This window comes from Pseudophryne corroboree, chromosome 9 (assembly GCF_028390025.1).
Source record: "Pseudophryne corroboree isolate aPseCor3 chromosome 9, aPseCor3.hap2, whole genome shotgun sequence".
Lineage (NCBI taxonomy): Eukaryota > Metazoa > Chordata > Amphibia > Anura > Myobatrachidae > Pseudophryne > Pseudophryne corroboree.
In genome coordinates, this window is record NC_086452.1 from 174,902,053 (window position 1) to 174,927,906 (window position 25,854).

The 25,854-nt window shown below is 45.6% G+C and overlaps 1 protein-coding gene across 1 annotated transcript in view; it reads right to left on the reverse strand.

The window, feature by feature from the left end:
* Positions 1-25,854, reverse strand: part of LOC134957795 (calcium-activated chloride channel regulator 1-like) — a 98,934-nt gene that overhangs the window by 40,852 nt on the left and 32,228 nt on the right. The window contains exons 5-7 of the mRNA XM_063939963.1: positions 12,414-12,522; positions 8,703-8,886; positions 2,878-3,102 (exon numbers count right to left, since the gene is read on the reverse strand). Coding sequence (XP_063796033.1) covers positions 2,878-3,102; positions 8,703-8,886; positions 12,414-12,522 — 518 coding nt within the window. The remainder of the gene's footprint in view (positions 1-2,877; positions 3,103-8,702; positions 8,887-12,413; positions 12,523-25,854) is intronic.

Genomic DNA, 25,854 nt, shown 5'->3' on the forward strand with positions numbered 1-25,854 from the left:
ATGTCACTCACGTGCTAAAAGGGAGGGGTAATTCTGTGTAAGAAAAAACTATTAGTGTTCCCTAATGCACACTGAGTGTGCATTAGGGAACACAAATTGTTTTTTCTATCTCTAACTCTATATGGATGGATAGTGACCCAGTCCTTATAGAGACCTTCATCACCTTGAACTCTGAGAGGAGCACAGTGCACCTATTTCTGTTGATTAACCACTGAGCGGTCTCTTTAAGGACTGGGTCACTATCCATCCATATAGAGTTAGAGATAGACCTTGCATACACCTAAGTTCGGTTGATTAACCGCTGAGCGGACTCTATAAGAACTGGGTCACTATCCATCCATATAGAGCCAGGGATAAACTTTGCATACACCTAAGTTCGGTCACTTACTTTGCTGCATTATGGTGCTTATGGATTCCATTTAAGTATGGATTTATATTACTAAGCCATCTGATATAGTCATTTTGGTTTTATACCTACTTTTTATTGATACACACAATGAGATTTATACCCCTTCAAGATTATCTCAAAACATCTGGCAATCGAAACTATACCCCTGAGGAAGTCCCAGAAAGGGACGAAACGTGTTGGGTTTTGTTCAAGTACTGTTATCCATCTGTGCCACATGCTGTTAATGAAGAACTGTCACAAGCATTAAGTCTCTTCTGGACTCCTATTGACAGAGAATCATTGTAACTATTGAATGCCTATTAGATAAGATCTTGATAATCCTCACTGTGATTTTATGTGGTTGTGACATTTTTATGTATTAAATACTAAAACTGAGTTTATACTATCTTCATGTATATTATATTGATGTGATCTACAGTACTATTTCATAGCGCCCTTAGATCCTTTCTCTCTCTCTCTCTCTCTCTCTATATATATATATATATATATAAATCTATGGATGTAATGAAGTCCGAGTTCAGCGGCCATGTGTGATGCTGGCCGAACTCAGACATATTTTTTAAAGGGGCAATCATTTACAAAGCATGGTTTAACCTTGTAAATGATTGCCCCTTTAAAAAAAAGTCAGAGTTTGCCGCTATACCGCACGGCCAGTGAAATTGGACTTTATTACATCCTGCCCAATGACTAATTTGAGTAACCTCACCGCTGACCGCAAAGTTCCCACCATTGAAGATAATGGAGCGGCTGTGCGATGCGCCGTCTGACAGCTCAGACGCGCACAGCCAATCAGGAGAGTGCCACAACGTGGCGCTCCCTGATTGGCTGAAGGGACCCTCTGTGACAGGAGTCACAGGGGGTCCCGCAATTCATGGGACCCCTTTCAGTGCGTGGTCCGGGTAATGCGGCTTGTTTTTTTGCCAAGTACGTGGATTACAAGCTCAGAAGAGGACCGATCTACACTGGATTTTGGTGAGTATAATTTTATTTTCAGATACACCGTGGATTCTACTTGGAGAAGTGGACCGAACCTCGTGTCAACATAGGTAAGTATGCGTGTGTCGGCATGTATGTAATCAAGTTTTACTTTCACGGTGTGCGTGTACTGTTTTTATTTGGGTATTTTTTTGTAGTAGAACTACAGGTACCAGCGGGCCCGTTTCCCCCCCGCATGCTGGTACTTGTGGTTCTCCAAGTACCAGCTTGCGGGGGAGGCTTGCTGGGACTTGTAGTGCTGCTACAAAAAACAATATTCTTTCTTTATGTCACTTGGCTATCAGCCTCCCATCCGCAGCTCATGGATGGGTGGGACAGCCTCGGGCTTCACCCCTGGCCCTTGGGTGGCTGGAGGGGGGGACCCCTTGATTTAAGGGGTCCCCACTCCTCCAGGGTACCCCGTCCAAGGGTGACTAGTTAGTGATTTAATGCCACGGCCGCAGGGACCGATATAAAAGTGTCCACCTGGGGGGGCTGTGGCATTATCTCTCTGACTAGTGGAGCCCGGTGCTGGTGTTAAAAATATGGTGGACCCCTTTGCTTTTTGTCCCCCGTATTTTTGGCATCAGGACCAGACGCAGAGCTCGGTGCTGGTTGTGAAAATACGGGAGATCCCCTGTCATTTTTCCCCCCGTATTTTTACAACCAGGACCGGCTCAAAGAGCCCGAGGCTGGTTATGCTTAGGAGGGGGGACCCCACGCATTTTTTTTTCTTGATTTTAAACCATTCCCACCCCTTCCCACTGAAAACCATGCTCTGATCTCTCCATATTATTTTAGTCAGTTAAAAAAAAAATATTCTTTTAAAAAATATATAAATAATACTTGTGTCTCCTAATAGACAAACCAAGTACATAATCCCTTCTAATATAAATAGATATGCTATTAGCAATAAAAAAAACCACAAAAAAAAACATGTTTTTAAATTTTTTTATTAGATTCCGCCAGCAAAGTGAGGCGGAATGAAATTGACGAAATTACTGTCAAAAAGCACTGTTGTCGAATTGACATTCTTCAATTGAATATACTTTTGTCGAAAAGCCGCATTTTTACCATTGCAGACATGTCGAATTTGACAACTGTCGAATTTCAAAAAGTCGAATCTGAAACGTCCGTTTTTTTGTCGAAAAGTACTGTATTGCATGGTTGAATTTTTTTTTGTGTCGAAAATGCCCCGTTTTTCGACATTTGCGGCAATTCGATCGCAATTGCATATACCCCAATGACAGCAAGTGCCTTGTGTTGATGCTGTGATTTGGTGCAGATTTTTCCATATACTCAGTGTTGACAAATGAACACCAACACTGTTATGTTTTACAGCAGATTAGTAGTACTTACACCATATTGTAATATAAATAATTTTTTAAATTAGGCTTTTTAAAGTGGAAAATAGCCCATTGTTCATCATGTGTGCCTGTAAATATGCACAATGATCCCATAAAGGAAAAAGTTAAAAGGGGAAAAGAACTTACCTGATTCATGCTTCCCGAAACATCAAGAACCAAGGTGACCACTCTGTCTTTATACTGCAACAGGCTGAAAGTAGGTGGAGAAATGTTGGAGTCAGGTAGAGGAGCACTCTGTGATATGTCGGGAGACTTCTTAATCACTTCCCATGTGCTCTGCTGGCTGCATAATCTGTTCTGTGAGTTTGGAGCTTCTTTGTTATGGGAGTTCTCGTTGCAGAATGCATGCACCTTAAGAAATGGTCTTATTAGTTCATTATTGGAAAAGATTGCTACTTAGAGAATGCCCTCCCCATTTATATTACTATTATTATTGTATTGGAAAGTGGTCTCTTCTAAAGGAGGATTCTCAGAGAACTTCAGCATTACAAGACCAAGGCTTATAATCTCATTTCACTTGCTTGTTCCGACAAGGGGCGCAGAGGGCTTAGGGGGATTGGGTGAGCAGGTATTAATTACCTGGGCCAAGGTTTTTGGAGAGGCCCGACTTTGCGCTACCTGTACCATGCAAATACTATTTACATATTCTATATTCATATCCTATGTTCATGTTACAAATCTCAGCAAGTACTGTAACTAATGCTGGGTACACACTTGGCGATGCGCTCCATGAGCGATATTGCCAAGAGTTTTCCCTACACTTCCGGACGGCCGACATAGTGCGTACACACTGAACGATATTGCTAACGATATCGTTCAGTGATGTCACCTTGCCACCAACCCTAAAATACAGTTTTGTCCAACATAGCGAATCTTGTTAGCGATATAGGGGCTCATTCCGAGTTGATCGCATGCTGGCTAGTTTTAGCAGCCGTGCAAACGCTATGCCGCCGCTTAGCTTAGCAGAAGTGCCAACGCATGTGCAGCCGAGCTCTGCAAAAACAGTTTGTGCAGTTTCTGAGTAGCTCTAGACTTACTCAGCGCTTGCGATCACTTCAGCCTATTCGTGTTCGGATTTGACGTCACACCCGCCCAGCAAATGTCCAGCCACGCTTGCGTTTTTTTAGATACGCCTGCGTTTTTGCAAACACTCCCTGAAAACGGTCAGTTGCCACCCAGAAACGCCCCCTTCCTGTCAATCTTCTTGCGGCCGCCAGTGCGAATGAAAACTTTGCTAGAACCTGTGCAAAACCACAAAGGACTTTGTACCCATACGTCATGCGTGCGCATTACGGAGCATACGCATGCACAGAAATGCTGATTTTTAGCCTGATCGCTGTGCTGCGAACAACGGCAGCTAGCGATCAACTCGGAATGACCCCCATAGTGCGAACAAACTGGGCAATATTACAAACGATGTCGCTGAAAAGGGTGAAAATGAGCGATATTGTTTAAACTATCACGTAGTGGTGGTCATTCCGAGTTGTTCGCTCAGTAAATTTCTTCGCATCGCAGCGATTTTCCGCTTAGTGCGCATGCGCAATGTCCGCACTGCGACTGCGCCAAGTAAATTTGCTAAGAAGTTAGGTATTTTACTCACAGCATTACGAGGTATTTTCTTCGTTCTGGTGATCGGAGTGTGATTGACAGGAAGTAGGTGTTTCTGGGCGGAATCAGGCCGTTTTATGGGAGTGTGTGAAAAAACGCTACCGTTTCGGGGGAAAACGCGGGAGTGGCTGGAGAAACGGAGGAGTGTCTGGGCGAACGCTGGGTGTGTTTGTGACGTCAAACCAGGAACGACAAGCACTGAACTGATCGCAGATGCGGAGTAAGTCTGGAGCTACTCAGAAACTGCTAAGAGGTGTGTAATCGCAATTTTGAGAATCTTTCGTTCGTAATTCTACTATGCTAAGATTCACTCCCAGTAGGCGGCGGCTTAGCTTGTGCAAAGCTGCTAAAAGCAGCTTGCGAGCGAACAACTCGGAATGACCACCAGTGTGTACCCAGCTTAAGTGTAGAATAAAGGTCACATTTTTACTCCAGGAGAGAACAGTAGTATACGCGCTAGTTTGACACCAGGAGAAAACAGTAACTGTAGTAAATGCACATGGCTTACACCACAAGATATGTCTCAACAGTGGTAGTAGCACGGTAGATGCTAATGGTACAGTACCCAGTTCACACATAAACTAGTACTGTGATGACTTACCAGAAGACTGAATCTGGACAGGTTTATTGACGAATAATAATTCACATTTAATATTTAGGCGACAAATACCCAATTGCATACACAAACGTAAAATAAAAGTACTACCAAAGTTCAATTAAATACCAATATCTATTGTCTTCCTTTTTAAAAATGTAATAGGAATTTGCTGCGAAATATCAGTATCCTCCCTAATACTTGTGTTTATATTTGCATGTTAAAGCTAAATAATACTGTAGTTCCGACCACTTTCAATTGTTTCTAGTACAATAAATGGGATGTCTTGACTTGAAATTACTTTTAACATTCCACCGTTCTAAAAAGAGACCACACTGAATGCACTCTATCTTTATGAACCTAGCAACTGAGTAAGAATATTTTCAGACCGGTTCATGGGGGTCATTTTGACCCGATCGCTTGCTGCAGTTTCTCGCAGCGCAGCGATCGTGTCAGAACTGCGCATGCGCCAGTGCCGCAGTGCGCCTGCGCATGCCAGTCGTCGTTGCCTAGCGATCGCTTCTGAGGCAGAGGCAGTCGCTGGGCGGGAGGGGACTGGATGGCGGCGTTAAGCCGAAGTTTAGGGGGCACGGTCCGCCCAACGCAGGCGTGGCCGGACCGTTGGGGGGGGGGAGGCCGCGGTGGCTGCGTGACGTCACACGCAGCCGCTGCGGGCCTGGGAGCGATGAGTAGCTCCCGGCCAGCACGATAAAGCTGCGCTGGTCGGGAGCTACTCTTGAAGTGTAAAGGCATCGCCGCTGTGCCTTTGCACTTCTGCAGGGATGGGGGTGGCACTGACATGCGGGGCGGACTAGACCTGTACTGGGCGTCACCCTGCATGTCAGTCTGATTGATCGTAGCTGTGCTACATTTAGCACAGCTACTATCAGGGCCGCAACTAGGGGGAGCTAGGGGGGCATGTGACCCGGGCGCCCAATCAGAGGGGGCGCTGACAGGACCTACTTGTGCCCGCAGGCACAATCAGATTTACTGCCGAGTGCCGAAGCGCAGCGCAGCGATTCATCTCCCCCATCCTGGCCCTCCCTCTGTGAGACAGATGGAGAGCTCACAGACTAGCCTGGGCGGAGTTTTGGGAGACTGTGCTGTGATCTGTGCTGCCGCGGCGTGTGCTCCTCCTCCCAGGCACTGAGTTGGTTACGCAGTTACTTCTCTCCTCCTTGGATGCAGTACCGGACAGCAGGTAATACTATTACCCTGCCATTGCTACTGGTGTCTTCAAGTTCCGGGGTGTGAGAGGGTATAATCTGCCGTTGTGTGTAGTGTGAAGGGGGAGGGCACACAGTGTGAGTCTGTGTGTGTATTAGTCTATATGCAGTCCAGTGTGTGTGGGGGGAGGGCACACAGTGTGAGTCTGTGTGTGTATTAGTCTATATGCAGTCCAGTGTGTGTGGGGGAGGGAGGCGACAGTGTGAGTCTGTGTGTGTGTAATCTGTCTACAGTCTGAGTGGGTGCATGCTGGGAGGGGGGGCAGTCTGTCTATGTAATCTACAGTCTGACTGTTTATGTAGGGGGGGTAGTCTGGGTGTTTCATATTGGTAATACACATATACTGTTTTACAGTATACATTGTTACAATTGTACACATGTATGAGGCATGTTGGTGGTAATTTATATTAATATATGTGTGCATGGAAACCCCCTTTCAAATGTCGTTTTTGCCCCTGGTGCTGGTGCAAAGCAGTGAGTGCCAGCAGAGGCATGTAATGCTGAATGGCACGGGCTGAAGGCTGAAGAGACACCGCCCCTGCTCCACTAACACTATGCACACACACAGTGCTGGCGTTGCTTCAGCACAGGGGACTTGGGACTGATGGCATATAATAGGGAAGGTAGAGACAGCTATATCACTACAGTGTGTTTGTGTATATGTGTGCTGAAGCAGTCCAGCGTAATACTGTATGTGTGTGCTGGAGCCGTGCAGTGTTTCCCTGTGTGTGTGTGTTTGCGCGCTGGAAAAGTGCAGTATAACCCTGTGTGTGTGCTGAAGCTGTTCAGTGTAACACGGTGTGTGTATGTGTAAGCTGGAGCAGTGCAGTGTAACCCAGTGTGTGTGAGTGTTGGAGTAGTGCCGTGTAACCCATTGTGTGTGTGTGTGTGTGTGTGTGTGTGTGTGTGCGTGCTGTAGCAATGTGATGCAACATTTGGTACCCAGGGTGGGTACTTGAATGGATGTAAATTGTCACAATATAGCATGTACTGTATATATGTTTATTGGGGGTATGTGTATATTCATGGGCTGTGTATATATGCACTGTACTGTTTATTGATGGTGTCTTAACTAAACTTCTTCAGAACATCCCTGCTTTGCTTGCCACACTTGAGCCTCAGGGCACCATTACTGTGTGGCATTATGTGTATAAGGTGCATTAGTACTGTGTGGCATAACATGTAGAAGGGATACTACTGTATGGCATAATTTGTTATAAAGGACATTACTACTGTGTTGGGTATTATATATAAGGGGCTCTAATGTGTTGCATAGGCCCTTTTTTTTTAAAAAATGTGTGTGTGTGGGGGGGCGCCAGATTACTACCTTGCCCCGGGTGCCAAAAATCCTAGTTTCGGGCCTGCTACTATCAACTCGGAATGACCCCCCCCCCCCCATATCTTTTATAGATATTTATGTATAAACACAGGAAAGAAGTATGTCTGAACATATAACACAGATAACACAGTGTTTCCTGGGTAATTAATACCAGTGCTTAAATTATATGAGGTTGTGAACATCCACTAACAATGTAATGAATTACTTCTACTGTGTAACTGGGAAATTTGACATCCAATTATTTGATACAAGGTTACAAAGGAAAGGTTTCAAGGTGTCAGATTTTGGTCAACAGTTGCTAATGCATGTATTTTTCATGAGAGCTCTGCAAGGAGAGGTCTAAAGCGAATACACTGTCTGGAAAAGCTAGTAAGTAATACCGCTTTCACATTGTAAATGCCGGGTTGCACCTGGGAATTGGAAATGGGTCCTTCCTGGGTGCGACCTGGCATTAGAACCTTTTCAACTGGCTTCCCGACCTGGCAATATGCTGGATCGGGTTGCAATCGGTGGCAGGGAACGCGGTGTCATCGGGGGCGAGGGCGAAGGCAGCGTGGAGAGATGAGATCATCTCCATGCCGCCTTTGCCTATATTTCGGATGGGTCCCAGGTCTCATCGGCACGACAACCCGTTCACACTACACCTGACCCGGGAATAACCCTTCTTTATTCCCAGTTTGAATTACCGGCTCAGGTGACCTGGGTATTTGGGAGTGACCCTTTCACCCCGCACAGCGACCTGCGTCGACCCAGCAATATACCAAGTTATTTGTGCGGTTTGAAAGGTGTATATACATCTGAGTGGTCGAGAGGCAGCACTACTATAACATATTAACATATGGTATTTGAACAGTTTCTTATACATTTAGCAGCAAGGAGCTCCTTTTATATATAAATGTAGAGAATATCACATTCTGTTGAATAAATGGCCATACATGTCCGAGGAAAAGGTATATACTGATCCCAAGTAAATTAGTTTTCACTGGTCTAAAAAGAGACCACACATTTAAGTCAAATACATACCATTTATTCTACAAGAGACAACTGTAGGTGGAATAACAGTGGTCGGAACTATTATTTAGTAACTGTCCTGATCACACAGTTGATCGATTAGGACTACGTAATAACAGAAGGCGTCTGAGGATTTACAACAAAGTGAAACGGTTTACTTTTGATACTTACAGGATCCAGTGCTTGTCCATACATAATAGATTCATGCACATTCGGGTCCAAATTTGGATAAAACTGACAGTCCTCCTCATAGAGGCCAGTGACATTATCAGTTTTACAGTCTAATTTTACAAATTTGTTTTCTAAAGGGTTGTATTCATCAATCTTATTTAAACCACTCATGCTCAGGGGACATCTGAAATGAAAAGAAACAAATGACATGAAGAGCAATTTGTATTTTCACCTATACAAAATTCACTGTGTTGCAGCAGAAATACTTTTGTAACGTGATGAGATCTGCATTTTACATGATGTTGTCATTATATGTTTATGATTATTTAAATTAAACCAATTGATGTACAAGGTAATAAATTATTAAAAGCAGGTTTTCCATGGTTAATAGAGGGTATGCAGTCAAAGGGCGAAATACAAATGTTGGTTGCGCCAGCGGCCACTAGATGGTGCCTGACCAAATTATTTAATTGTAGCTCTATTCAGATGCGATGACATTTCAGCACGCAGCCCCAGGGGTGGCAAGCTGAAATGGAGGAAAAGTGACCAGTTTGGGCGCCCAAATGGCACTTTTCCCGATGGCGCCCATTAGTTTAGCCATGTTTAGCAGCATTAAATGGCTGAACCTGACACAAATGGGCGCAATCAGCTTGATTGGAGACATCAATTGCGATCTCCCTTCACTTTAGACTGGAGATCGTAGGGCGATAACAATTGAATTCAACTACATAGTGTCAATTTTCAGAATGTGAACATGCAACATGTTGACATTAAACATTGATGAAATGTTGACATTTTGCATTTCTACATTATGAACATATCAGCATTAGGGTTAGGGTTAGGCTGTGGTTAGGGAAAGGCTGCAGATGGTGCTGAGGTTAGGGTTACACAGTACTAGCTGTAGTACCTGTCATTGCCGGGCACGTATGTGACCAAACGTCATTAGAATTAAATTGAATCAGGATTTTGTATACGGACATCTGAGTTACGTTTAACGCAATATTCTGAAGCACATAAACAATAGTAGAGAATTTCACCTTTTTACTGTGAAGATTTAAATGTAGTTAAAAGGTCTTCACCTAAAGTGGAGTGCGTCATCACTGCACACTTGCATGTCACTTGGCGCGTGACTGACATCACTACAGATCTTCTCATTATTTGCCCTGTGAGGATGGGTCTGAGTCGTGCATGCACATTGGAGTTAGTACACCAGTACCTCCAAAAGTGAATGTGAACAGTGACCCTGGATGGCAGAATAGTTTTTGCCTGCAGTTGAAAGAAATTTGCCAGATAAGCAGTGCCAAGGAACTCAAAATAACAGGACCGTGTCAACAGTTTTTGTAAACACAGATCCCTACAGCTCATAAGGTTTGCCTTGTAATGTGGAGCCACTTTCAAGTAATCTGCATTGTGAGGTCTGGCAGTTGTTATGAATAATGGTCTTGGACAGTATCTAGACATTAATTTATGGCTGTCATGTTTATAGTAGCAGACTCCTACACATTCTGACTTAAGACGCTGACACACTACATGCTACAAACATTGTGGATTTTACTATATGCAGCTACTCCATTCAAAAGTTCTATGGTAAGAAATTTCAGACTTACTTACTGCTGTGCAGCACATTGCCTGAAACATATGCTTTATTTTTATATAATAATAGGGACATGTTTAATGTCGACATGCTGAAAATGTTGACACTATGACTGTTGACATGGATGTCAACATGCCAACTGTTGACATTGAGAATCAGTCCAATTCACAATGCCGGCATAAGAATCAGTCCAATTCACAATGCCGGCATTCAGACCATGTTGACATCCTCCTGCTGACATGGCATAGCGAATGTCAAACTCAAATACAATACTCAAATAGAGGCTATGTCACCTTTTGCCTCACCTGTATAAGAACAGTGTGGATCACTTTTGCAGAATGATCAGTTGCCAATGTAACTTTGCACTCTGAGTGGCACAGATGCATTAACAACTTGCCAGTTTGTTGGGAGTGCCTCACAGGATAAGGGCCCTACACATTTAACAATCCGCCGCCAAGCTGCCCGACGGCGGATACGGCCGACGGACGACCCGGCGGCGGGGGGGGGGGGTTAGTGACGGGGGAGTGAAGTTTCTTCACTACCCCTGTCACCCGGCTCCATAGAAGTGCAGGCAAATATGGACGAGATCGCCCATATTGGACTGCATGTACAGCCGACGGGGCACCAGCGATGAACAAGCGCGGGGTCGCGCATCGTTCATTGCTGGTGACTCCACACTCAAAGATATGAACGTTATCTCATTCAATAATGAACCAGATCGTTCATATCTTTGAGGATTGTCGGCCAGTGTGTAGGGCCTAATAGTGATAAACTTCTGGATGGATGCAGGTCTATCCATCTGATTTCTGCCATCCTGTAAAGCAGTTACAATAAGCTACACTCTCCAGGCAGCAAACAGAATAAGGACCCTCATCCACTGATGTTGAAATGTTGAGCTTGATTGGCATTTATGCTGGTTGTGTAAACTATGCAAACGGATATAAAAATAAAACCTTTTCTCATCTACTACCTTGTATGATTAGTAATAGTGATTACACCAGTGTTGCGCTGTATTTTCCCACACATCTCAATGGCTTGTTCATACATTTTATTTCAATGTACCTTTATTTCAAAGGGTTTGTGCACTACATATGCAATGCCTAATGCATGCCTAATTTTTCTTCTTCCCTTCCAGGAGATGTGGAGGTGAGACAGGAAATCAAGAGTTGGGCAGGGGATGATAACATGATTTGTCAAGTGAGTGGCTCAATCATTGTATGAAATGAGTCCTGTCGGGATCCGGTCTCTAGGTCGACAGTAACTAGGTCGTCCACTATTGGTCGAAAGTAACTAGATCGACAGGAACTCTAGGTCGACAGGTCAAAAGGTCCTTTTTCTTCTTCTTTTTTTTTTTAATTTCCAGTGTATTATTGTAAAAACTCTCAATGAATGGGTCCTTATACTGAAGGGAATAAAATTCTGACTTTCTTTTAAATTTATTCACCCTTCCTGCATCATATATTTTCTCTTCCTCAATTGTTTGTTCATCTGTGTAGATCCTTTAGGATCTCTAGTACTTCCTGGTCCTCCTTATCCAAAATTATTGGGAGGCCAGATGATTTTGATCTTTTCATTGCTTTTAGCGCAAAATATCTTTTGCGACTCAGTGTTCTGACATATTTATTGACCACCAATAGTGGTCGACCTAGTTACTGTCAACCTAGTTACTGTCGGACTTGCATACGACACCCCTCCTGTCTACCTCAGTAACACACAGAGTGGCAGTACATGATGATGCAATTGCACAATATTCATGAATTTTTATCACTCTGGTATGTAACTTTCATTGAGCACTATGAGTAGCCTTTTATACTAGCTACAGTACATGGACATGTCCTTACTGTAATCGTGTCAGATCTGCACACGGACGGAGGGGTGTATGCCTTTTTTGTGGGTATGTACAAAATTTCTTATTGTACATTAAGCAAACTTGTTCATGAAAGTTATAAAATCTTAAAAATACTAACCCTGTTGGGATAGATTCATTGTGCAGGTTAGCACTGAACAGCAGAATCTATATACAGTTCCTCAGTATGGAGATGTATTTGTTCTTAACTATTATTTCCTAGTCACTCATCGTTGAGGAGACATTAAATATAAATTAAATATACATTTACCTGGTTGCCTCCACTTTGCCCAGATTGCTGTGGTAGAAGGGAATCTCATAGTTATATTCATCAAAAACTCCCCATCTCAGGTGAGCCCATTCATGGACAAACAATCGTCCTGTAAGTATAAACAACACATTTCTGAGAACATAAATTCATATAAGAAATAATTTCATGTTCCACTATTGCATTTTATGATTGCCTTACATTTGGCATACATCACCGTATTGCTATACACAGAGCAGTGTGAAATGAGATTCCCTAGAAAATAAATGTTCACAGTTGTATCATAATAACATTGGTGGTCATTCTGAGTTGTTCGCTCGCTAGCAGTTTTTAGCAGCCGTGCAAATGCCATGTCGCCGCCCGCTGGGAGTGTATTTTAGCATAGCAGAAGTGCAAACTAAATGATCGCAGGGCAGCTACAAAATATTTTTGTGTAGTTTCAGAGTAGCTCAAAACCTACTCAGAGCTTGCGATCACTTCAGACCATTCAGTTCCGGATTTGACATCACACACACGCCCAGCGTTCAGCCAGCCACGCCTGCGTTTTTATCTGGCATGCCTGTGTTTTTCCACACACTCCCTTAAAACGGCCAGTTACCACCCAGAAACGCCCACTTCCTGTCAATCACTCTGCGGCAGCCATTGCGACTGAAAAGCATCGCTAGACCCTGTGTAAAACGACATCGTTCGTTGTAATAGTACGTTGCGCGTACGCATGCGCAGAAGTGCCATTTTTTAGCCTCATCGCTGCACAGCGTACGAATGCAGCTAGCGAACAACTCGGAATGACCCCAATTGTGTTTACAAGATTATCAGGTATCTTTGCATAAACTATTTTTTAATGCATACATGTATTTAAATCTTCTCAATAAGATGTTTTCTGTTTTAAAACATGATTTTTGTTTTCCTAATTGGAACTGAAAGCACACTCACAGTAATAATAAACAAAGAAAGAAACGTAAAGGTGGGTACACACTGATAGGCAAATATATCGATGATCAACTGATCGGCAGATATATCTATGGACGGATCGGGCAGTGTGCTGAGCATACACACTGCCCGATCCGTCGGAGACTGACGTCATGAAATGGGCGGGCGTGTACACACGCCTGCCCAGTAGAGATGAGCGCCGGAAATTTTTCGGGTTTTGTGTTTTGGTTTTGGGTTCGGTTCCGCGGCCGTGTTTTGGGTTCGACCGCGTTTTGGCAAAACCTCACCGAATTTTTTTTGTCGGATTCGGGTGTGTTTTGGATTCGGGTGTTTTTTTCCAAAAAACCTAAAAAACAGCTTAAATCATAGAATTTGGCGGTCATTTTGATCCCAAAGTATTATTAACCTCAAAAACCATAATTTCCACTCATTTTCAGTCTATTCTGAATACCTCACACCTCACAATATTATTTTTAGTCCTAAAATTTGCACCGAGGTCGCTGTGTGAGTAAGATAAGCGACCCTAGTGGCCGACACAAACACCGGGCCCATCTAGGAGTGGCACTGCAGTGTCACGCAGGATGGCCCTTCCAAAAAACCCTCCCCAAACAGCACATGACGCAAAGAAAAAAAGAGGCGCAATGAGGTAGCTGTGTGAGTAAGATTAGCGACCCTAGTGGCCGACACAAACACCGGGCCCATCTAGGAGTGGCACTGCAGTGTCACGCAGGATGTCCCTTCCAAAAAACCCTCCCCAAACAGCACATGACGCAAAGAAAAAAAGAGGCGCAATGAGGTAGCTGTGTGAGTAAGATAAGCGACCCTAGTGGCCGACACAAACACCGGGCCCATCTAGGAGTGTCACTGCAGTGTCACGCAGGATGTCCCTTCCAAAAAACCCTCCCCAAACAGCACATGACGCAAAGAAAAAAAGAGGCGCAATGAGGTAGCTGTGTGAGTAAGATAAGCGACCCTAGTGGCCGACACAAACACCGGGCCCATCTAGGAGTGGCACTGCAGTGTCACGCAGGATGTCCCTTCCAAAAAACCCTCCCCAAACAGCACATGACGCAAAGAAAAAGAAAAGAAAAAAGAGGTGCAAGATGGAATTGTCCTTGGGCCCTCCCACCCACCCTTATGTTGTATAAACAAAACAGGACATGCACACTTTAACCAACCCATCATTTCAGTGACAGGGTCTGCCACACGACTGTGACTGATATGACGGGTTGGTTTGGACCCCCCCCAAAAAAGAAGCAATTAATCTCTCCTTGCACAAACTGGTTCTACAGAGGAAAGATGTCCACCTCATCATCACCCTCCGATATATCACCGTGTACATCCCCCTCCTCACAGATTATCAATTCGTCCCCACTGGAATCCACCATCTCAGCTCCCTGTGTACTTTGTGGAGGCAATTGCTGCTGGTCAATGTCTCCGCGGAGGAATTGATTATAATTCATTTTAATGAACATCATCTTCTCCACATTTTCTGGATGTAACCTCGTACGCCGATTGCTGACAAGGTGAGCGGCGGCACTAAACACTCTTTCGGAGTACACACTTGTGGGAGGGCAACTTAGGTAGAATAAAGCCAGTTTGTGCAAGGGCCTCCAAATTGCCTCTTTTTCCTGCCAGTATAAGTACGGACTGTGTGACGTGCCTACTTGGATGCGGTCACTCATATAATCCTCCACCATTCTATCAATGTTGAGAGAATCATATGCAGTGACAGTAGACGACATGTCCGTAATCGTTGTCAGGTCCTTCAGTCCGGACCAGATGTCAGCATCAGCAGTCGCTCCAGACTGCCCTGCATCACCGCCAGCGGGTGGGCTCGGAATTCTGAGCCTTTTCCTCGCACCCCCAGTTGCGGGAGAATGTGAAGGAGGAGATGTTGACAGGTCGCGTTCCGCTTGACTTGACAATTTTGTCACCAGCAGGTCTTTCAACCCCAGCAGACTTGTGTCTGCCGGAAAGAGAGATCCAAGGTAGGCTTTAAATCTAGGATCGAGCACGGTGGCCAAAATGTAGTGCTCTGATTTCAACAGATTGACCACCCGTGAATCCTTGTTAAGCGAATTAAGGGCTCCATCCACAAGTCCCACATGCCTAGCGGAATCGCTCCGTGTTAGCTCCTCCTTCAATGTCTCCAGCTTCTTCTGCAAAAGCCTGATGAGGAGAATGACCTGACTCAGGCTGGCAGTGTCTGAACTGACTTCACGTGTGGCAAGTTCAAAGGGCATCAGAACCTTGCACAACGTTGAAATCATTCTCCACTGCGCTTGAGACAGGTGCATTCCACCTACTATATCGTGCTCAATTGTATAGGCTTGAATGGCCTTTTGCTGCTCCTCCAACCTCTGAAGCATATAGAGGGTTGAATTCCACCTCGTTACCACTTCTTGCTTCAGATGATGGCAGGGCAGGTTCAGTAGTTTTTGGTGGTGCTCCAGTCTTCTGTACGTGGTGCCTGTACGCCGAAAGTGTCCCGCAATTCTTCTGGCCACCGACAGCATCTCTTGCACGCCCCTGTCGTTTTTTAAAAAATTCTGCACCACCAAATTCAAGGTATGTGCAAAACATGGGACGTGCTGGAATTTGCCCATATTTAATGCACACACAATATTGCTGGCGTTGTCCGATGCCACAAATCCACAGGAGAGTCCAATTGGGGTAAGCCATTCCGCGATGATCTTCCTCAGTTGCCGTAAGAGGTTTTCAGCTGTGTGCGTATTCTGGAAAGCGGTGATACAAAGCGTAGCCTGCCTAGGAAAGAGTTGGCGTTTGCGAGATGCTGCTACTGGTGCCGCCGCTGCTGTTCTTGCGGCGGGAGTCCATACATCTACCCAGTGGGCTGTCACAGTCATATAGTCCTGACCCTGCCCTGCTCCACTTGTCCACATGTACGTGGTTAAGTGGACATTGGGTACAACTGCATTTTTTAGGACACTGGTGAGTCTTTTTCTGACGTCCGTGTACATTCTCGGTATCGCCTGCCTAGAGAAGTGGAACCTAGATGGTATTTGGTAACGGGGGCACACTGCCTCAATAAATTGTCTAGTTCCCTGTGAACTAACGGCGGATACCGGACGCACGTCTAACACCAACATAGTTGTCAAGGCCTCAGTTATCCGCTTTGCAGCAGGATGACTGCTGTGATATTTCATCTTCCTCGCAAAGGACTGTTGAACAGTCAATTGCTTACTGGAAGTAGTACAAGTGGGCTTACGACTTCCCCTCTGGGATGACCATCGACTCCCAGCAGCAACAACAGCAGCGCCATCAGCAGTAGGCGTTACACGCAAGGATGCATCGGAGGAATCCCAGGCAGGAGAGGACTCGTCAGAATTGCCAGTGACATTGCCTGCAGGACTATTGGCATTCCTGGGGAAGGAGGAAATTGACACTGAGGGAGTTGGTGGGGTGGTTTGCGTGAGCTTGGTTACAAGAGGAAGGGATTTACTGGTCAGTGGACTGCTTCCGCTGTCACCCAAAGTTTTTGAACTTGTCACTGACTTATTATGAATGCGCTGCAGGTGACGTATAAGGGAGGATGTTCCGAGGTGGTTAACGTCCTTACCCCTACTTATTACAGCTTGACAAAGGGAACACACGGCTTGACACCTGTTGTCCGCATTTCTGGTGAAATACTTCCACACCGAAGAGCTGATTTTTTTGGTATTTTCACCAGGCATGTCAACGGCCATATTCCTACCACGGACAACAGGTGTCTCCCCGGGTGCCTGACTTAAACAAACCACCTCACCATCAGAATCCTCCTGGTCAATTTCCTCCCCAGCGCCAGCAACACCCATATCCTCCTCATCCTGGTGTACTTCAACACTGACATCTTCAATCTGACTATCAGGAACTGGACTGCGGGTGCTCCTTCCATCACTTGCAGGGGGCGTGCAAATGGTGGAAGGCGCATGCTCTTCACGTCCAGTGTTGGGAAGGTCAGGCATCGCAACCGACACAATTGGAGTCGGACTCTCCTTGTGGATTTGGGATTTCGAAGAACGCACAGTTCTTTGCGGTGCTACTGCTTTTGCCAGCTTTAGTCTTTTCATTTTTCTAGCGAGAGGCTGAGTGCTTCCATCCTCATGTGAAGCTGAACCACTAGCCATGAACATAGGCCAGGGCCTCAGCCGTTCCTTGCCACTCCGTGTGGTAAATGGCATATTGGCAAGTTTACGCTTCTCCTCCGACAATTTTATTTTAGGTTTTGGAGTCCTTTTTTTACTGATATTTGGTGTTTTGGATTTGACATGCTCTGTACTATGACATTGGGCATCGGCCTTGGCAGACGACGTTGCTGGCATTTCATCGTCTCGGCCATGACTAGTGGCAGCAGCTTCAGCACGAGGTGGAAGTGGATCTTGATCTTTCCCTAATTTTGGAACCTCAACATTTTTGTTCTCCATATTTTAATAGGCACAACTAAAAGGCACCTCAGGTAAACAATGGAGATGGATGGATTGGATACTAGTATACAATTATGGACGGGCTGCCGAGTGCCGACACAGAGGTAGCCACAGCCGTGAACTACCGCACTGTACTGTGTCTGCTGCTAATATATAGACTGGTTGATAAAGAGATAGTATACTCGTAACTAGTATGTATGTATAAAGAAAGAAAAAAAAACCACGGTTAGGTGGTATATACAATTATGGACGGGCTGCCGAGTGCCAACACAGAGGTAGCCACAGCCGTGAACTACCGCACTGTACTGTGTCTGCTGCTAATATATAGACTGGTTGATAAAGAGATAGTATACTCGTAACTAGTATGTATGTATAAAGAAAAAAAAAAAAACCACGGTTAGGTGGTATATACAATTATGGACGGGCTGCCGAGTGCCGACACAGAGGTAGCCACAGCCGTGAACTACCGCACTGTACTGTGTCTGCTGCTAATATATAGACTGGTTGATAAAGAGATAGTATACTCGTAACTAGTATGTATGTATAAAGAAAGAAAAAAAAACCACGGTTAGGTGGTATATACAATTATGGACGGGCTGCCGAGTGCCGACACAGAGGTAGCCACAGCCGTGAACTACCGCACTGTACTGTGTCTGCTGCTAATATAGACTGGTTGATAAAGAGATAGTATACTCGTAACTAGTATGTATGTATAAAGAAATAAAAAAAAAACCACGGTTAGGTGGTATATACAATTATGGACGGGCTGCCGAGTGCCGACACAGAGGTAGCCACAGCCGTGAACTACCGCACTGTACTGTGTCTGCTGCTAATATATAGACTGGTTGATAAAGAGATAGTATACTCGTAACTAGTATGTATGTATAAAGAAAGAAAAAAAAACCACGGTTAGGTGGTATATACAATTATGGACGGGCTGCCGAGTGCCGACACAGAGGTAGCCACAGCCGTGAACTACCGCACTGTACTGTGTCTGCTGCTAATATAGACTGGTTGATAAAGAGATAGTATACTCGTAACTAGTATGACTATAAAGAAAGAAAAAAACCCCACGGTTAGGTGGTATATACAATTATGGACGGGCTGCCGAGTGCCGACACAGAGGTAGCCACAGCCGTGAACTACCGCACTGTACTGTGTCTGCTGCTAATATATAGACTGGTTGATAAAGAGATAGTATACTCGTAACTAGTATGTATGTATAAAGAAAGAAAAAAAAACCACGGTTAGGTGGTATATACAATTATGGACGGGCTGCCGAGTGCCGACACAGAGGTAGCCACAGCCGTGAACTACCGCACTGTACTGTGTCTGCTGCTAATATATAGACTGGTTGATAAAGAGATAGTATACTCGTAACTAGTATGTATGTATAAAGAAAGAAAAAAAAACCACGGTTAGGTGGTATATACAATTATGGACGGGCTGCCGAGTGCCGACACAGAGGTAGCCACAGCCGTGAACTACCGCACTGTACTGTGTCTGCTGCTAATATAGACTGGTTGATAAAGAGATAGTATACTCGTAACTAGTATGACTATAAAGAAAGAAAAAAAAACCACGGTTAGGTGGTATATACAATTATGGACGGGCTGCCGAGTGCCGACACAGAGGTAGCCACAGCCGTGAACTACCGCACTGTACTGTGTCTGCTGCTAATATATAGACTGGTTGATAAAGAGATAGTATACTCGTAACTAGTATGTATGTATAAAGAAAGAAAAAAAAACCACGGTTAGGTGGTATATACAATTATGGACGGGCTGCCGAGTGCCGACACAGAGGTAGCCACAGCCGTGAACTACCGCACTGTACTGTGTCTGCTGCTAATATAGACTGGTTGATAAAGAGATAGTATACTCGTAACTAGTATGACTATAAAGAAAGAAAAAAAAACCACGGTTAGGTGGTATATACAATTATGGACGGGCTGCCGAGTGCCGACACAGAGGTAGCCACAGCCGTGAACTACCGCACTGTACTGTGTCTGCTGCTAATATAGACTGGTTGATAAAGAGATAGTATACTACTAATATTATATATACTGGTGGTCAGGTCACTGGTCACTAGTCACACTGGCAGTGGCACTCCTGCAGCAAAAGTGTGCACTGTTTAATTTTAATATAATATTATGTACTCCTGGCTCCTGCTATAACCTATAACTGGCACTGCAGTGCTCCCCAGTCTCCCCCACAATTATAAGCTGTGTGAGCTGAGCACAGTCAGATATATATATACATTGATGCAGCACACTGGGCTGAGCAGTGCACACAGATATGGTATGTGACTGAGTCACTGTGTGTATCGTTTTTTTCAGGCAGAGAACGGATATATTAAATAAAACAAACAACTGCACTGTCTGGTGGTCACTGTGGTCGTCAGTCACTAAACTCTGCACTCTCTTCTACAGTATCACAGCCTCAGGTCAATCTCTCTCTCTCTCTCTCAACCCTAATCTAAATGGAGAGGACGCCAGCCACGTCCTCTCCCTATCAATCTCAATGCACGTGTGAAAATGGCGGCGACGCGCGGCTCCTTATATAGAATCCGAGTCTCGCGATAGAATCCGAGCCTCGCGAGAATCCGACAGCGTCATGATGACGTTCGGGCGCGCTCGGGTTAACCGAGCAAGGCGGGAAGATCCGAGTCGCTCGGACCCGTGAAAAAAAACATGAAGTTCGGGCGGGTTCGGATTCAGAGAAACCGAACCCGCTCATCTCTACTGCCCAGTTCAGCTGTCAATCACCGCCGGCCGCCGCAGCATGTGTATGGGCGACCGGCTGGTTGCCGGTACACACACAGCGATGCGCCAATATATCGGTAGATATATTGGCCATCGGTTGTGCTCCGGGGCCAACGCGATATGTCTGTGAACAAAGGAGTTCACAGACATATCGCCCGTACACACTGGCCGACGGACCCGCGATATATAGCCCGTTCAATAGAACGGCCGATATATCGGCCAGTGTGTACCCACCTTAAGAGCCAGGGGGCCCTAACAATCTGCATTAACGCTTATCACAGAAATACAGATTACAGTTACCCTGGCAGTTACTCACCAAACACTAGCAGAACTGTGCCAGCCTGTATATCACATGTGCTCTGGGAAATGCATTACTAAACACACTGACTGCTGTTTGTGCAGTGTACTATAGAAGGAGTTGCCGGGGAAACAGGTTATTTAAAAAAAAAAGGAAAAAAATCCTAGTGCCTGATTCAGGGATGTACGCGCATGCATTTGCTGAGAATGTGTGTGCAGCAACTGTGCGAGAATATGCAAATGCCGCAGCTGCCAGGATTTGTATGAAGACGCCCACGGTAGCTTTGTGTACAAAGATGCAGCATCTCTCATAGGGGGTCATTCCGAGTTGATCACTAGCTGTTTTCGTTCGCAGCGCTTAGGTAAAAAAGTGGCACTTCTGCGCATGCGTATGGGACGCAATGCGCACGCGTGACGTACTTTCACAACAGCTGATGCAGTTTCACACAAGGTCTAGCGACGATTTTCAATCGCACTGCTGGCCGCAGAGTGATTGACAGGAAGTGGGTGTTTCTGGGAGGTAACTGACCGTTTTCGGGGAGTGTGTGTAAAAACGCAGGTGTGTCAGACACAAACGCAGGCGTGCCTGGGGAAACGCAGGCGTGGCTGGCCGAACGCAGGGCGTGTTCGTGACGTCAAAACAGGAACTAAATAGTCTGAAGTGATCGCAAGCTAGGGGTAGGTCTGGAGCTGCTCAGAAACTGCACAATCTTTTTTTGCAGCAGCGCTGCGATCCTTTAGTTCGCACTTCTGCAAAGCTAGAATACACTCCCAGAGGGCGGCGGCTTAGCGTTTGCACGGCTGCTAAAAGCAGATAGCGAGCAAACAACTCGGAATGAGGGTCATAGGGCCTAATTCAGACCTGATTGTAGAGGAGCTAAATTTAGCACATCTACGATTAGTCTTCAGACATGCGGGGGGACGCCCAGCAAAGGGCTAGTCCACCCCACATGTCAGGCCCGACCCCCCACCTGCACAAGTACAATGCTTTTGTACTGGAAGAGTAGCTCCCAGTCAGCACAGCTCCTGCGCGCTGGCAAGGAGCTACTCGTCGCTGGCCAGGTCGCAGTGGCTGTGTGTGATGTCACGCAGCCGCCGCGACCCGCCCCCCCAACTGTCCAAACGCTGCCGGCCTGCCCCCTCTTGCCCAGCCACCGCCTCTACCTGTCAATCAGAAAACGCACAGCAGCCATCAGGTCTGAATTAGCCCCATAGATCAGTCCATTATCAAAGGTTTGAGTAGCCTTATTGCAGGGGCATCACTTGCCTTGGTGACGCCTGTTGCGGTTGAGGACTCCATGCATACGCTGGTTAAATAGGGCATGACTTTGTGGGAAAGGGTGTGGCTGGGGCATGGCCTTGTGGCCCAACTCCTGTTTTTGTCACTCTGGGGGTTCTGGGGATGCTGGGATGCCCCCAGTGTCTGTCAGCAGTATTGGCTCCTACACTGTGACAGAAGCCTAATGCTGCACGTAATGTTACAGTGCAGCAACTGGCTCCTGTCACTGACCATGTGCCGGTATTTTAGTGTCACCCCTCGACGGGTGACAAGTGGGAGCGGCCCGCAACCCCGTAGTGATGCCACTGCCCTATGGTCACATAGCACTGCTAAAGAAAGTAAGATGGAATTGCAGTCGCAGGCTGAGACATACCTGCGTTTTGCTGCCGCTTCCCGTTACCTACCCCAAATGCCCCCTGCCTGTCAGTCACTTTGCGAATAAATAAATCCTCTCTGTGACCGCCATCACAAGACCATGGCAATAGATGTGCAGAGCACCAATGCTTGCTCAACTGCAAAAAAAAAAAACGGGTTTGTGTCCATCTCTGAATCAGGCCCTTAGTCCCAGGTTGTATCTTCCATAAATCCCAGGTTCCATGTTTCATACTTTCTGCATGTTACACATCTTCTAATCTTGTGTGTTACCAGCTCAGAATAAACCACAAGCAGAAGAATAGCACCATTCCTGTATGTTACATGTACAACAGTTCCCAGATCCTTCAGATACCTGACACCTGTAACATCTGCATTTTGTCAAACGTTAGTTTGCATAGCGTGAGGGTAAAAGGGTGTAGTGTGCAGTTATTAGGGATTTACTGCTACATATTTTCTCTTTTCCACTCTTCCCCCTGCAATACTTTGCAATACTTTACAGGGATTAGTCGCATGTTGGAAATTCCTCACCTATCCCACCCCAGCCCCACACCCAAAAAATATCTCTAGTTACACCCCAGGTGAAAGAAAAGTTTTCTCTGTCTCTGCCTGTCACTGCGATAGAATTTTTTCTTTTTTCTTTTAACCCTGTATTAGGAGTCGTCTTACAGCTTCACCAGCCAGTCTTGGAAACATTTTCACATACGTGTGGTATTCATTATGCCGGCTGTTGGGATCCCGATGCTCAGTACACTGGCACCGGAATCCCGACACCTGGCATACCGACAACTATTCTCCATCTATGTGGGTCCATGACCCCCCTGGAGGGAGAAATAAATAGCGTAGCGCGCCACCGTGCCCGCAGAGGGCTCATTTGTGCTCACCCAGCTGCCGGCATGCTGGCGTACGGGTCCCGATGCCGGTATGCTGGCCACCGGGATCCCGGCCGCTGTCATAACATACTACACCCTCACATGCATGACCTGACTTTGGGGGTCATTCCGAGTTGATCGCTCGTTAGCAGTTTTTAGCAGCCGTGCAAACGCTTTGCCGCCGCCCACTGTGAGTGCATTTTAGCTTAGCAGAAGTGCGAACGGTTGTGTCGCAGAGCGCCCGAAATTTTTTTTGTGTAGTTTCAGAGTAGCTCAAAACCTACTCAGTGCTTGCGATCACTTCAGACTATTCAATTCTGGATTTGATATAACACACCCGCCCAGCATTCGCCCAGCCACGCCTGCGTTTTTCCTGGCACGCCTGTGTTTTTCCGCACACTCCCTGAAAACGGTCAGTCGCCACCCAGAAACGCCCACTTCATATCAATCACTCTGCGGCTACCAGTGCGACTGAAATGCATCGCTAGATCCTGTGCAAAACTACATCATTCATTGTGCCAGTACGTCGCGCGTGCGCATTGCGCAGCATACGCATGCGCAGAACTGCCATTTTTTTAGCCTAATCGCTGCGCTGCGAACAAATGCAGCTAGCAATCAACTTGGAATGAGCCCCTTTGTTGGTTTGAACTGGGATTTAGGCTTCCAGGTCACACCCCCTCCTCTCCCATCCCGAAAGTAAATAAAAGGACAAAATATTTTAAAAAACTTCATCAGCAGCCAGGTGGTTTTATTAAATATGGAGAAGCTCTATCTCCAGCAAAATACATAAATTATCACCTGGGAAAAGTCTGCCTTTAGTAAATAGACCTATTCATGTAGACATAAATACAAGTATGCATAATGTCTTTCAGAATATCCTATTCAATCTGAAATCTTTCTATTTGAATTGTTAAAGATTCAGCACTTGGGTGGTTACAGATTAAATACAATAAAATGTAGATAGCCAAATCACTAGACAATCCAATTGGATTATGTGTTTCACCCAAAAGGGTCAGACTGAATCTGGTTACAGTGTTGATATTACTGTACAAATAATTGGTCACACAACATGCATCCACTGTCTTTCTGCTTATATCAAAAATGCACTTTGGGTGAAAAAGATGGGATGTGGCTATGTAACCGCCGGTCACTATACCAACGCCAGACTCCCGCCCGGGTGAAATGCCAACTGCCGTGGACTATTGCCACTCATTGGTGACCATGACACATATAAAGCCGGAATAGAACCTGTGGTCAGCGCAGCGAGCCACTGTGCTCGCAAAGGGCTTTGTTGTGCTTTCCCCTTCCCCGCCGGCAACTTAAACTCCGAGATCCAGGTTGGTGACTGGCGGAATCCCAACAGCCGGTCACCCATAGCAAGCCCTCTTGCTTGTACACTGATGTGACTGTACAGAAATGCATTTATTCAGAAACAAAGTGTCTGTGTGGCCATATCTAACTAGGACCTGAAATACCAGGCAAGTGTACACTGTTACGTTTTCTAATGTACTATTCATTTTCTTTATCTCTCTATTCTTTTCAACGTATGTGACAATAGGAGTCCTCTACAGATAAATAGGATAAACTGATAAGTGAGCGTTCGCTGATAACAGACAATGGGTGGGAAAAAGATAAATAGCCGTGTCTGTAATGCTATCAAATGAAAAACGACCTGGTGGATTTGTCTGTTTCTGTTGCTCTAAAGGTGTGTCCCCCTCCTGGGCCTGGCGCCCGATGGCGGGCATACACACTGTGCGATATCGCTAGCAATATCACACAGTGACGTCATGCCGCGGCCGGCCGGAGCGTGCAGCTTTGGACGATTAGTCCAAACTGAGCTGCATGCACATCTGAGACCGTGGGTCGTTAATGACCTGTGGGGCCATGCATTGCTCGTCATTTACAGCGTACACACTGGGAGATATAGTACACAACGTCGTTCAGGAAACATAGAATTTAACGGCAGAAAAGAACCACTTGGCCTATCTAGTCAGACCCTTTTTTATCCTTTAGGTAATCTCAACCCTTTTTGAACCTTAATTCTTTGTAAGGATATTCATATGCCTATCTCAAGCATGTTTAAATTGCTCTACAGTCTTAGCCTCTACCACCTCTGATGGGAGGCTATTCCACTTGTCCACTACCCTTTCTGTGAAGTAAGTTTTCCTTAAATTTCCCCTGAACCTGCCTCCCTCCAGTTTCAATGTATGTCCTCGGGTTCTAATACTCCTCTTCCTTTGAAGAATGTTTCCCTCCTGAACTTTGTTAAAACCCTTGATATATTTGAAAGTTTCTATCATGTCCCCCGTTTCCCTTCTCTCCTCCAAACTATACATGTTAATATCTTTAGCCTTTCCGGGGGTAAGTTTTGTGATGTAGGCCATGCACCCTTTTAGTTGCCCTTCTTTGTACACTCTCTAATGTATTTATATCCTTCTGAAGATATGGTCTCCAGAACTGGACACAGTATTCAAGATGAGGCCGTACCAATGACCTATACAGT